This window comes from Lycium barbarum, chromosome 12, assembly GCF_019175385.1.
Source record: "Lycium barbarum isolate Lr01 chromosome 12, ASM1917538v2, whole genome shotgun sequence".
Lineage (NCBI taxonomy): Eukaryota > Viridiplantae > Streptophyta > Magnoliopsida > Solanales > Solanaceae > Lycium > Lycium barbarum.
In genome coordinates, this window is record NC_083348.1 from 8,392,908 (window position 1) to 8,405,779 (window position 12,872).

Below are 12,872 nucleotides of genomic sequence, written 5' to 3' on the forward strand. Positions count from 1 at the left end.
TCACTCTTGACTTTTCGCGTTCTTGAAAAATATAATATGTGTGTCCAAATTACCTGTTCATTTATAAACCCAAAACAAAATTAACCCTTTCTAATAAATATTCTTGAAAATAGTCTATTCGAGAGAGACTATGACAAATGTCTAAGTGGGATAAAAAAGTAGTTGGTTAAAGTGTACACTTTATATAACTTTTGGTATAAATTTGCATTGCTATTGTTCGTCCTCTTTTCATGTTTAAAGTATTAAGATTGAAGGAAAACCTGTTTTCCTTCTTTGTCAATACTTTACTTATCTTACTCTCCTTTGCATTCTCTGATTATTGTTTCTTTACATTTATAAAGTGTATTACTTTATATTTTCATTTCAGAATTAAAATTTGGTGATTTACGATATAACATATTACATTTCTAATATGTCATATAATATTTATTCCATAGACGTATGCACTTCAATTTTAATTATCCGACACATTTATTTCCTCATATTTTTTAATTAATTTAATAAAAACATTTTATTAGTTTTGCTTTTAAAAAATCCAATATATACAACAATGGTTCTCGTGTTTGGATCTGAACAGTTAATTGATTGAGATGGATATCAACTTGTCGGTATACATATAAGATATTAAACAATTTAAAAGAAAAAAATCTAAAATCAAAATATTAATTTTCCCCCACCTTCTTACTAATTTTCTTTTTCACATTGATCAACAACTTTCATTGCCATGACTATGACAAATTTTTAAAAATTATTTACAAAATGCAAACCTTAAAGACAGGCTAATTAAAGTGAATAAACGTGTTCGGCCCGTGCATCGCACGGGCATATATGGCTAGTATATATATCTATATATATATATATATATATGTGTGTGTGTGTGTGTGTGTGTGTGTGTGTGTGTGCACACGCATGAAAGTGTATTGTATGCAGATCACATAGATACGCCATACGAAATTTATATACGGTTAAAACTTTGAAGTAAAGGTCGAATAGGACAAAGACTTTAAGCATTCGATGGATTTTAATAATCTGACAACAAGGTACCAAGTTGCTAACTAGTCAAAAGTATTTTTCCCAAATAAGTTGCAGTGAAGACATCCCTGCTAGTAACAGATTATATGTGTTAGATATACACAACTACAATAAAATATCAGTTACACTGAGTATGTTGATCATGTAACACAGGCACTTCATTTAGGTAGAAGTTACACCTCACAAAAACCAGAATTGTCACAACTGACTTGATGCTCCAAAGTGCAAATTGCAAAATAAAATTGACTTAATAGTTAATCTACTAAGCCTTTCAGCAAATATTTTCTTGGTTGCCATTTGAACAAGCATGTTTGAGCTCCTGTGGAAGTTTATGAAGGACTTTATAGCATTACCTAAAGTTGTACATTAATATTCCAAATTTTCTGGAACACTTATTTTTATTTATTTTTTTATTTTATTTTTTGAGAAAATTTTTTGAGACACTTATATTACATTAGTACTTACCCTTCTGGCTGCCTTTCCCATGTTGTCCCAAGGTCTATTTTTCCAAAATTTGTTGAACGCCATCTACATCTTATATAGAAGCCAGTGATTTGCGGTTATCAAAAAATATAGAAGCCAATCTTTTGCAGTTTCCTACCACCCAATTTGCTTTCTACCTCCACAACAGATAATAAACATGAACCCTACGGTAGGCCCAGATGTAAAGAATATCCATCCTCCTCAACAGTTGATTGCATTCATTCATAGAATTAACTTGGACGAGAAGAAAAACCTCTAATTATTTGAGAAATAATATCCACAAGGAAACTGAATTCCTTCTTAATCCATCTCTGTCCTATTTTATTGGTAACATCAGTCCGTTCATGAGGGTGAGGGAAAAGATTGAGAAATTCATGTGATATTACTCAAAAGATACGGATATGATTGGAGGAACTGAATAAATCGGAGGTACATTAGTATCTCTAAGCAGGCATAGAAGGATGGATTCTGTGAAGAAACAAGAGAGTAGAGAAATATTTAATACTTGATGGTATGGTGAATACAAGGCACACTCATCTATAGGTGTCAGATACAATACACATGATTTTTGTCTAATGTGAGATAATATCCACCTTCCAACTTTTCTGCATCGAAAAAAGTATCCAGCTTAAGAGCTTAACTCTACTAATACTCTAATCTAGCGTTCTAACAAGCCCCCTTAAACTCAAAGCGGTGGAACCAACTTAATTTTAATTGTTTTGAAAACGTAAAAAATAAATATCGTCAGAAAATGTCAGAAAGCTGTCCAAAAATTATAGTCACTGGCACCTCGCTGGAAAAGCTCTAGATGCCGGAACCTTTCCATGGTAGTTGCTGTAACAATTGTTGGAAAGATGCGCCCCGCTAGAACAGTCACCAGAAGAAGCTGGTAACTGTAATGAGGCACCATGCCGAGAAAAGCGTAGTACGCTAAAGATATCACCAGACAGAAGCACAGTGCCACTGATACCAGACACCAAAAAAGCACGATGGTGCTGCTGGAACGATCACTGGGAAGAATCGCCACTAAGTAAAACGGGAAACTAAAACTATTAACTATTGGATGCTTATAATTTATTTAAACCTGAAAATGCCAAGCTTACGCTGATTTTACTCCAGCTACCTTTTTCAGCTTATTGATTTTTAAAAGAAAATTGTTGTAGCAAAACCAAAAAGGACCGAGCATGTACCAGTAATTTAATGTTAAATATAACTATACTACTGCTACAGATTATCCCTTCTCATAAGAAAATGACTCCTTGTCCAGCTTATATTTGTGAAATATGCTCTACAACCTAGCCCTAGGAACTAAATGCTTTGCCCATAGTGTTACTTCCTGCATCATTTGGTGACCCATTCTCGGAGAAAATATACCAATAACTTACCTTTCACATCGTTATACAATTGGTAGCATTACTTGTGCATAACAACTTCTGAGGAGAACTAATTTGACTAAGTGAAAAAAAGCAACTATTTGAGATCATCAAGGATTAAGTCATTCACACATGACATTAGCTAGTTTAGTGAATGGATAAATACACACACCTGATAGGATCTTTCCAGGAACCATCTCGAGTTAAAACAAAAGAAGCTTTGGAGATTGCTTCTTTGAATGCACCATCCTCTTCCATCAAATACTTGATATCTTGTAAGATGGATGAGAGTAATCCATCTTGAGAAACAAACTCAGACATGTGAGTGATTACACAATGTTTGATGAAGTCCGCCTTTGTAGGTTCTGCAACTTCTAAGTATTTATTCAAGATAATCCTTTCCTTATCTGATTCGATTCTCAAGAAATCATCATTCAATAGATCTTCATGTACACCATTTGGTTTTAGCCATTTAGTTGACCTACTCAAAGATACCATTTTTCTGCTCTTGAATGATTCAAACATAGGAATCTCTTTGATGATAACCATCTGAGTGCTATTGACAGAATCTTCGCAGAACCACTTGGACTGCAGAATGTAGCTCCTAAGTTCATGCATTTCTCCCTCCAATGCATTAGTAAAGAGCCCCTCGATCTTTTCTATCTTCACAGCAGCTGCCAACATTGCATTTAATATACCACTTGCAGTGGGAGGCTGGACATAACGCATTAAATGAGGATGGTCAATTGGGAGGTCACGCGTCAATATCAGGCATCCAACACGCAGCAAAAGTGATGACATATTCTCACTCCATCCACCATCTTTGATCACATTGGAATTTTCCACTAGCTGCAGTAGACGATTGTTTAGAACAGGCAAAATAGGCCACTTCGAAAACAAAGAGAGATCATCACAACAAGACTTGAGATAGCTCCACAGCAGTCTCATCCATTCCAAATCAGGATGTCCTTGACAACCAGGGACCCAATTCACCTGTTTAGCCAGCTGCCAGTCTGCTGGGAGTAATTGTACACAAAGTCTCTCAAGCAAAGGGCAAGTCAAGAAAGTAATGTTAAAATCTTCACTTTGCGCTACTTCACATAACTTGTCGTAGAGAAAAGCAGAGATCCCAGAGTCTACAAGTTGGTGGGGAAGAGAATCCTTAAGAAGACCATAGCCATCGCCGTGAGCAATATATATTCGATCACTCTCTCCCCTCTTCTGGAATTTTGTAAACAAACCATTGGAAAGAGGAATCAAGGGTAAGCCAAAGTAAGTGCTAGATTGAACTGGAGTTCTTAGGTCAAGCAAGCAGTATTCTAGGGTTAAGATCATAGCATTTCTATCTCTAAATTCACGATTCCTCCTAATTAAAAGAGTACGGAGCAGTTGAGGTGTAAGAAAATGCACTCCAGGGCATATCTCCTTAAATTTTTCCACAAGAGCCTCAGGAATGGTTGCCAATGGCAAACCAGCATCTGATAATGCATCCACAAGTTCCCGTGCCTTGTCAAAAGTGAAATCAGGAAAAATTGCTTGCTTTGTTGAGATCCATTGTCCACCTCTGGCTTTTGTATACAATACTTTAAGACCAGAATCTGAGATGAAGTTATAGAGTTTCCGCACCACTGACGCCCATGGTTCATATCCTATCTTGGTTGGCCAAAAGGAAAAGAATGAATCACATGGGCCAATTTCTGAAGCAACTTTCTCAAGTAAATAACCATAAGCTGGAGCAACAACATCTTCAAGTAGATACATATTCCACTCAGAGCGTTTCTTCCCACCCCCTGCCATGTCATTACCAAACCATATATCTCTTCGGTTAGATGATAACTCAAAATATGCATTGACATGCACAGGAAGCCCAGTAATCACTGGCAGTGGCAAAAAACAGAAGGCACGACCCTCAAAATTCTCTATAACACCAGCTGATGCCACTGGGAAGTCTAGCAAATTAGGGGCAATGAGATCAGATTTATCAAAATCCCCATCCAAATCGCTTTCAACTTGCATTGTGTGTAAACAAGTAGCAACACATGCCCAAGGAATAGTTTTATGGTACTTATCAAGGTTGGCATGGCTATTCTTACCCCGAATAAATCCTAAGCACTCACTAGTTAACCACAAATGTGCACGACTACCAGAAGGGCTCTTCTCGGACACCACAATCTTATGACACTTCCATGGCAAGTCTATATTCACAGACTTACATAATTGGTTAAGGAACTGAGCTTTATTAATTTTTTCATGCCTCTTCCCGTACATAAGACTGAAGACCTGATGGTTTGGATTACTTTCATCCTCAGGATCACCTACATATTGCTTGTCGACACAATGTAGCACTTGCATTTCACTGTTAGCACCTTCTTTGACAAAAATCGATATGCTTTTCACATTCCTCAGGAAAAGCAAAGTCTCAGAGACAACCTCCGAAAAGGAATGAAATAGCGCTAGGACATCATCAGGTGTGTACCCTTCTTTCTTTATTTGGCTTCTAGAAGCAACATTTTCACTCCTAAGAGGGAAACGGAAGAGGGTACCTGGGAAAGAATGTTGCAGATCACACCCAAAATGCAGAAATGGAGAAAATTGGTCAGGAAATTGTTCTAATATTCTTCTCCCCGCAAATTTGATCCGCAGGCCAGGATGCGAAGGAGATATCCCAGGTAAATGGCAGGCATGTGGGTCAAACATAACAATATTTTCGCCCGAAACAAAGGTTGGAATATCCGTAAAGTGATAAACACAATTAAACCCCAGCCCAAATCTTCCAATGGCAAATGGTTTCTCTAGTTTGGTCTCTTGACCTATACGAGAGATTGCATACAAATCTTGTGGAGTAAAAACAGAGTCGTTGAAACAGTACAAAGCAGGTCCCTGCCAATCCGCCATTTCAGGAGAGAGAACAGATGAAGTTCCATATTGAGTTTTATCCAATAAAAAAATCACCTTTGAAGCATTAGCATCCGCTGCATTTTGTACTAGCTCAAACAGAGTCCCAGGTCCATCTGCATACATTTCAAGTATATGTTTAAGCCTGGTTGTTAATGCCTCATGTTGCCCAAATGCTTCAGCAGCACCAGACAAGCTTAGGTTCATGGAATCAGCACTTTCTGCAAGCAATATCCTTCGAAGAGAGCGTACTCCAAGTTTCTCAGCAACATCATTGGAAATGTTCCCATGCACAAATCTATGGACAGTTTGACTTGCATTAAAAGCCATATTAGATGAACTACCAAATGAGGAACTAGGATCTTCTGAATCAAGCAACCAGGGAGCATCATTGTACACCAAATCCGTAGCAAAAAGCAATCTACATGACACATCAGGCAGGTAGATCTTAACTGGATCTTCGGAAAACTGAACTTCAGAAAGATGTTGTGCAATTAGTATAGCAGCCCTGATTTCCTGCGTATCCAAAGGAAGGGAACCTTTCTTTATTGCCATTCGATTTAATATATTAGCATAATCATTAGGACACAAGAACTCTCGGATGCCCAGCTCCAGAAATAGTTCTTTGAAAACTGCCAAATCCACAGGTACAACACGCATATAAGGAGCCAAATGAAGAGGACCATTCAGGACAACCTCATCAGTAGTTGCGAATCCATCTCCAACCCAAATCCAGCGACAGCCCTCTAAAACAGCCTTGACAATGTCAATTTCATCTGAAGCAAGCATGCTCATCAATATAGAATATATCCTTGGCATTGCTAAGGCCAATTCCTCCCTTAACATTGGATCAGTAACAATCTCACTATTTTTCCCAAGCTCAAGAAGCTGGGCAGCAATTACACTTCCTGCAGGTGGAGAAGACCAACCTAATTGGTTAGATAAAGCAGAAGAAGAGCATTCTCCATCCAATATGCGCATGCTTGCAGAGACAAGCCACAAGTCAGAGTATAACCTCACAAGTTTAGGAGGAGCAACCATGGACGAGACAGCAGGCCATGGTAAAGATTGATACGGAGAAGAAACAAGAACCGGGCACCAGCATATTAACCGAAGATCACTCCAGAACTTTTCTAAGTCAGATTTAACATGGCGAGGTTTAAAAGCATTTGTAGCTCTTGAGAACATTCTATTCATGGTTCCATGATCATCCTTGGTTCGATCAGGTAGCCACTTCAATGCATTCACTTCCAAATATGAAAGAAGCACTTTACCTCTAGAATGAGCAGTTTCTGGATCGGTATGCATCATTTTTTCCACCCTTCGAGCACTTTGTATCACTGTCTCAGTGGACACAGTTGTCCTGAGACCCAAACCTCGTAAGATGTCTAAAATACCAGATTCCTGGAAAGCACCATAAGGAAAGCTATCACAATCTTCCAATAAAGCATATAATTCCTCGTTTCTAGGATCATACAACACTGAAGGACTTCTCATGGAGCCATTAGACGTAGGGATAAATTCCAAGTTCCTCAGATTTGCTTTAAAATGTGCATCCTCAACACAAAGATGAGGTAGCTCTCTCAAAATCATAATCATGATGTTGTCACGAACATCAGGGTCCAGCAAATTGACCCTATCTAAGACGTGCTTATTGTAGAAGTCTGCCTTCCTCATACGTTCAACACCAAGATATCTATTTAGCACCTCTTCTTCGGTATTTGAAGAACTATTAATGAACTCAGCGGAAAGGAGAGACGCAGAACAATCCAAAGGCGGCAAGTATTTTTGAGGGTTTACTAAATCAGAGAACTGAATGCTTTCAGACTGCTCTCGACCATAAACTCGATAAACAGGCAACCTTTTGCAATTACATAAGTTGGACACATCCATACAATTGCTAATATACCACCTTGGGTCCAGAAGAAATCCACGAAGCTCATCTCTTTCTTCCACTTCCAGATGTTGAAGAAAATCTTGTGTTCTCTCAGAAGAAGAGACAACGTCAAAGATAGACTTCAGAACACCACCAGCATCAGCATCACAGACATAATCAGATAAGTCTGGATGTTGAATATCATGACTGCAATCTAGTATCTTGCATCCTATCTTAATCAGAACATGTTGCATTTTATCAGACAAGTTTTCTGCATTGAGCAATTTTAAGTGCCTAGACGGTCTATACAAATGCCCCGAAGTTGATGGTAAGATAGGCCAATCACCAAAGAGACTTAACTCTGCACATTGATCTCTGAGATAACGCCAGAAGAGTGCAAACCATGACAAAGTCGGATGGTTAGAACAAGACCCAGGGTCCCAAAGAACGTTAGTTTTATATTTCCATTCAGCAGGGAAAAATTTGGGTATTACTTGAAGGAGCTTGGGAACACTGAAAAAACTAAGGTTTGCACCAGATGCCTTTGCAACAGCCGTCAGTCTGTCCAATAAATTGCAAGGGATTTTCCTGTCGATTACTCTATCAGAAAGGTTACGAAGAAGTGTGTATTCCAAATCGTTGCATATAAAATAAGAGATTCCATTCATTGGTTCAGACAGCAAACCAAAGTCCCCATTTGCTAAAGGAAGTAAAGGCACACCAAATGCATGTATGCCAACATCTGTATCAACGAGGTCCTCAAGGCAATACTCTAACAGCATAAGCCTGTAAGATCTGTCTATTGCACTTGCAGACTTGCTTTCCCTAAGATAATGGCGTACTGAATCCGGTGTAACTATTTTCCATTTAATACCAGTAACACAAGTCACAAGCATATTAAATAATCCATTTGGCAAACAAACAACAGGCATGCCTAGCTGGACAAGCGCATCCTCAAGCTCTTTGCTTTTCAACAACTTGCTATCATGAAGAAAAGCTTCTCTTGCTGAAATCCAGTTTCCACCTTTGACATTGGAATAGAAAACAGGGAACTCAGTGATGTTCTGGTAGATGTGTTCAACTAAAATATTCCATGGCTCTTCAAATGAACCAGTGGGCCATAAAGAATAGTAAGTCTCAGTAGGACCAAGCATCTGTTGCGCGCCGAGCAGTAATTGAGCATAATTAGGAGCTACAACATCTTCTAAGAGAAGCCTATTCCAAAGAGAACGAATTCTTCCAGATCTGTCCATGTCAGCTCCATACCAAATGCCTCGACGATTCGAGGAAACTTCAAAGAATCCATTAATATGTGCATTTAATCCAGTTTTGACAGGTAAAGGCAAGAAACAGAAAGCCCGGCCTTGCTTCAGAACATCATCCTGAAAAATGAAAAATAAACAATGACAGATATGAGATGAGTAGGCACTGAAACTAACTAATAGAGAAGCCCTGAGCATAATCCTTGCAATCAAATAATTCTTGATTTTTTTTTTTCGGGGGGGTGCCTAAAGGCAGTGCAGAAGTCCACAGTCCTCCTAAATTCTGCAGCTACACATGAATTTAGGTGATACGTGGTAAAGTTAATTAACACTCAACAAGTGTACTGGAGTCCTAAGATCTGGAAAGAAGCCAACAAGTCAGGAAAAAAAAAAAAAAAAGGAACAGCTAATTCCTAACACACCTATATCTATGAGTTGGTTCATCAATGTGATTCCCATCCTCAATCAATTAGATGTGATAACTTTCTTCTGTTCTACCTTAAAAACAGAGAAGACGATACATCTTTAACACCACCGAGGACTAAACCCATATCAACAAGCACTGATGCCTAGGTACTTTAGTAGCGCCAACAGTTTAGGTTACAAGACTAATGTTAAACACACAGAGACAATCAGTGAGGTCAAGAACCCACAGGATACTAGAACATGAGCAATTTCAAATATATGACACATTAATTATAGGCTGCTGAAGCGCATCCCACAAAAATGTGTTACCGAAATGAAAACAATGGATAGGTAGATTAGATCATCCTATTTTGCTTTGCTTTTTTTTTTCCTTCACTCTTTTTTGTTTATTAACCAGCGCAGGCCCGGGCGGGGGGGGGGGGGGGGGGGGGGAGCGGGGAAAGCGGGGGAATCGGATAGATTTACTGGGAGACGACGTTCCCATCACTCGTACTTTTGAGTACCTATTGTGTTGTCCAACCACAAGACTGACAAAGGTCCGGTCTGAGCTAAGTTGCTCGGACTCGGGTGGGGCTGTCCGATACAGGTCATTTCTAGAGGTCGGATCCTTCATGATCTAAGTTTTAAGATTCGGGTGCAGTGATTCGGCTAAAAACAATTCAAATATCTAAAAATAGTTATATGTCTAAATTATGAGACATTATATGGAAAACTTACAAGGTATTCTGAGGAGAAAATATTGATCATAAGGAGAATCTCATAATGAGATATAAGGGAAAGGACTGACATAGAAATTTCTATATACAAGGTATTCCATTTTCTTCAATTTCACATTAGCTTTTGTTTTGATTTCAGATATCATTGTATCTATCCCGAATTTCTCCGTCGATTTTGGTAACAGTACAAAATCGGTTGACCATATCCAGTACGAATCCCACACCCACGTCGTGTCAACACGGGTGCGGCACCAAAAGTGAAGAGTCTGAGCAACTTAAAGTCTGAGTACTAGCATAGGTAAAAAGAAATTTATCTTCCTATACTTCATTTCAATGACACGGTTTCCTTTTAACCTTAACCTAAACTGTTCTGTGCCTCTATTTTATTTTACATAGCACACTGCCCTTTTAACGTATCCCAAATTGTTCCAACCACTTCATGAAATAACATAAATAACATTGTGCAGACCATTCAAAACTCCCCATGGTGAATTGACTTGAATTTAGTACATCGTAATGATACAGGAATATTAAACTCAGTTAATAGTTTGATGTGGATTTTCAAGGACAGAATTGGATCAAGGAGGGCATGTAATCTCCTCTAAATGCTATAATTTTTATGTACAGGAGATGTGCTAATGGGGTGATTTTAGCCATTTCTCATTTCTCCCCTCTGTTCTTTCCTCCCACCAACGCTTTCTTAGCGGTTGTCCTTTCATATCTGCTTCATTTGTTATCTTGCTTTGTCTTTATGAAACATTTCTTGTATCATAGCCTCACTTTTTTGGCATCATAGCCTCAGTTAATGTAGATAACTACAGGTCATACTTAATTGTTAAGTTATTTATGATATAAATCATTTTATATTACTTAAAATATGTTATCTAATACATTTTCCACAGATACTTCTGTCACAAGTTTTATTACTATCCAGGTCCGCACAAGGATTTATAATTATCTACACTATACCAAATGTGGGATGGGATACAAATACAACAATCCATCCTTGATCGTATCATTAAAATTCAATGATATTGTTGAGTTGTGTGACCATCTCACCTAAAAGCTTAAGTTAGAGAAAGCACACTTTTATTTATTTTAATTATATTCTCAAAACATGCCCCTCACATCCTCGCCGAATTCTTTTTCATGGCCTGAGCATGTGGAGATTTTCTTGAATCTGGGTTACAGTGAGATTAAAACCTAGGACCTTTGCCAACTCTGATACCATGTTAAAGAAATAAATCTTGGGTCTAACTCAACCCTAAAAACTAGCTCAAGAGGTGAGGATTGCCCAAGCCATATAAGAAGACCACTCATCCCTTCACCAACCGGTGTGGTACTCTTCAATTGTCGAGACATAATATAGTTGAATAATCAAAATGTGTTCTCTCTCTAACAGCTTAAGATTTCATATAAGATGGTCCCACACTTTAACGTGGTATCATATTAGGACGCAACCCAATTCTTGGTTCCCGATGTTGAGCCTCTAGATCATATTGTTCACGTTCCAGGGCGGACAGGTGTTGTTGAAGAGTCTGACATCGGTTGGTAAAGGGATAGGTGGTCTCTTTATATGGTGTGCGCAATTCTCACCTCTTAAACCAGCTTTTGAGTTTGAGTTAGGCCAAGATCCAGTTTTTTTGCATGCTATCAGAGTAGGCAGAGGTCCAAATCTCACTGCCACCCAAGCAAAAAGACAAAATTCCATGTGTTTGGCCAATGAAGAAGAATCAAACACCACGTGAGGCAGCGTGTCGAGACATATAACTAAATAATTAAAAAGTGTGCTCTCTCTAACCACTTAAGCTTTTAGATAAGATGGTCATATAATTTAACAAATATTACAATTCTTCCTTATCTGTGAAGCGTGACTTCACCTGTTTAACCGCAAAATAGCTGGAAGGGAGAAATTACATTACCTTGGATGAATTATCTGATATGCAAGCAGCAACTGATGCCCAAGGTAGAAGGTGAATATCAAAGTCCTTTGATGCTTTCGCCGCAAAAGCACCTATCCTGCTAGACGGTGCAGACAATCTTTGTACTATATAAAACCTATCAGTTCTCTTCTGTGGATGACTGCCATTAACTGCCTCGCTCAAGAATTCCAACGAAAAGGTATCCACGAAGGGCTCATTTGAATCAGTCAATTTTGATAGTTTGAGAAGTGCCTGACGATGCCAAATGGTATCACTCTTGTCTGAGTTGACAGAGCAGGAATATGTCTTCCGTGGCTCGGCCAAACCAACATCCCATTCGTACATCTCTATTGACAATACACTTTTAAGAAAAAGTAGTGAGAAAACTCCTTCCTCATAAAGCTGTACTAACATTGAAGAGATATCATCCTCCAAGTAGCCTTGCTTGGAGAGCTTACTAATAGCAGCCTGATCTGCATTCCTCAAAGGGAAACGGAATAAAGTTCCATTGAGAGGACTTTTCATGTCACAACCAAAAGCACAATATGGAGAGAACTGATCTTTGTACAGTGAGATGGCTGAAGAACTAACATAATCAATCCGTTTTCCAGGATTTGATGCTGAAACATTTGGAAGGTAAACACCTTGGGGATCAAAAAGTACAACATACTTTCCACTTACAAAGGACGGCAAATCAGTTAGATGATACACCGAGTTGAAGCCAACCCTGGAAGAAAAACACCAATACAAAGAGATAAGGTGATTGCATTTGCCAGAAACAAGATTGAGGGCAAAAACAGCACAATTTCCCCTCAACCGCTTTGTTGTTTCCTTTTTTAAGCAAAAAGTGCAATATTTTCTGAGTTTTTATAATTACTACCAAGTTT

At 38.5% G+C, this 12,872-nt stretch overlaps 1 protein-coding gene across 2 annotated transcripts in view; it reads right to left on the minus strand.

The window, feature by feature from the left end:
• The window catches only part of LOC132622327 (uncharacterized), a 62,100-nt gene that overhangs the window by 47,640 nt on the left and 1,588 nt on the right, over positions 1–12,872 (minus strand). For both annotated transcript variants that reach the window (XM_060336916.1, XM_060336917.1), the window contains exons 2-3: positions 11,986–12,712; positions 3,061–9,041 (exon numbers count right to left, since the gene is read on the minus strand). In XM_060336916.1, the coding sequence (XP_060192899.1) occupies positions 3,061–9,041; positions 11,986–12,712 (6,708 nt within the window). The remainder of the gene's footprint in view (positions 1–3,060; positions 9,042–11,985; positions 12,713–12,872) is intronic.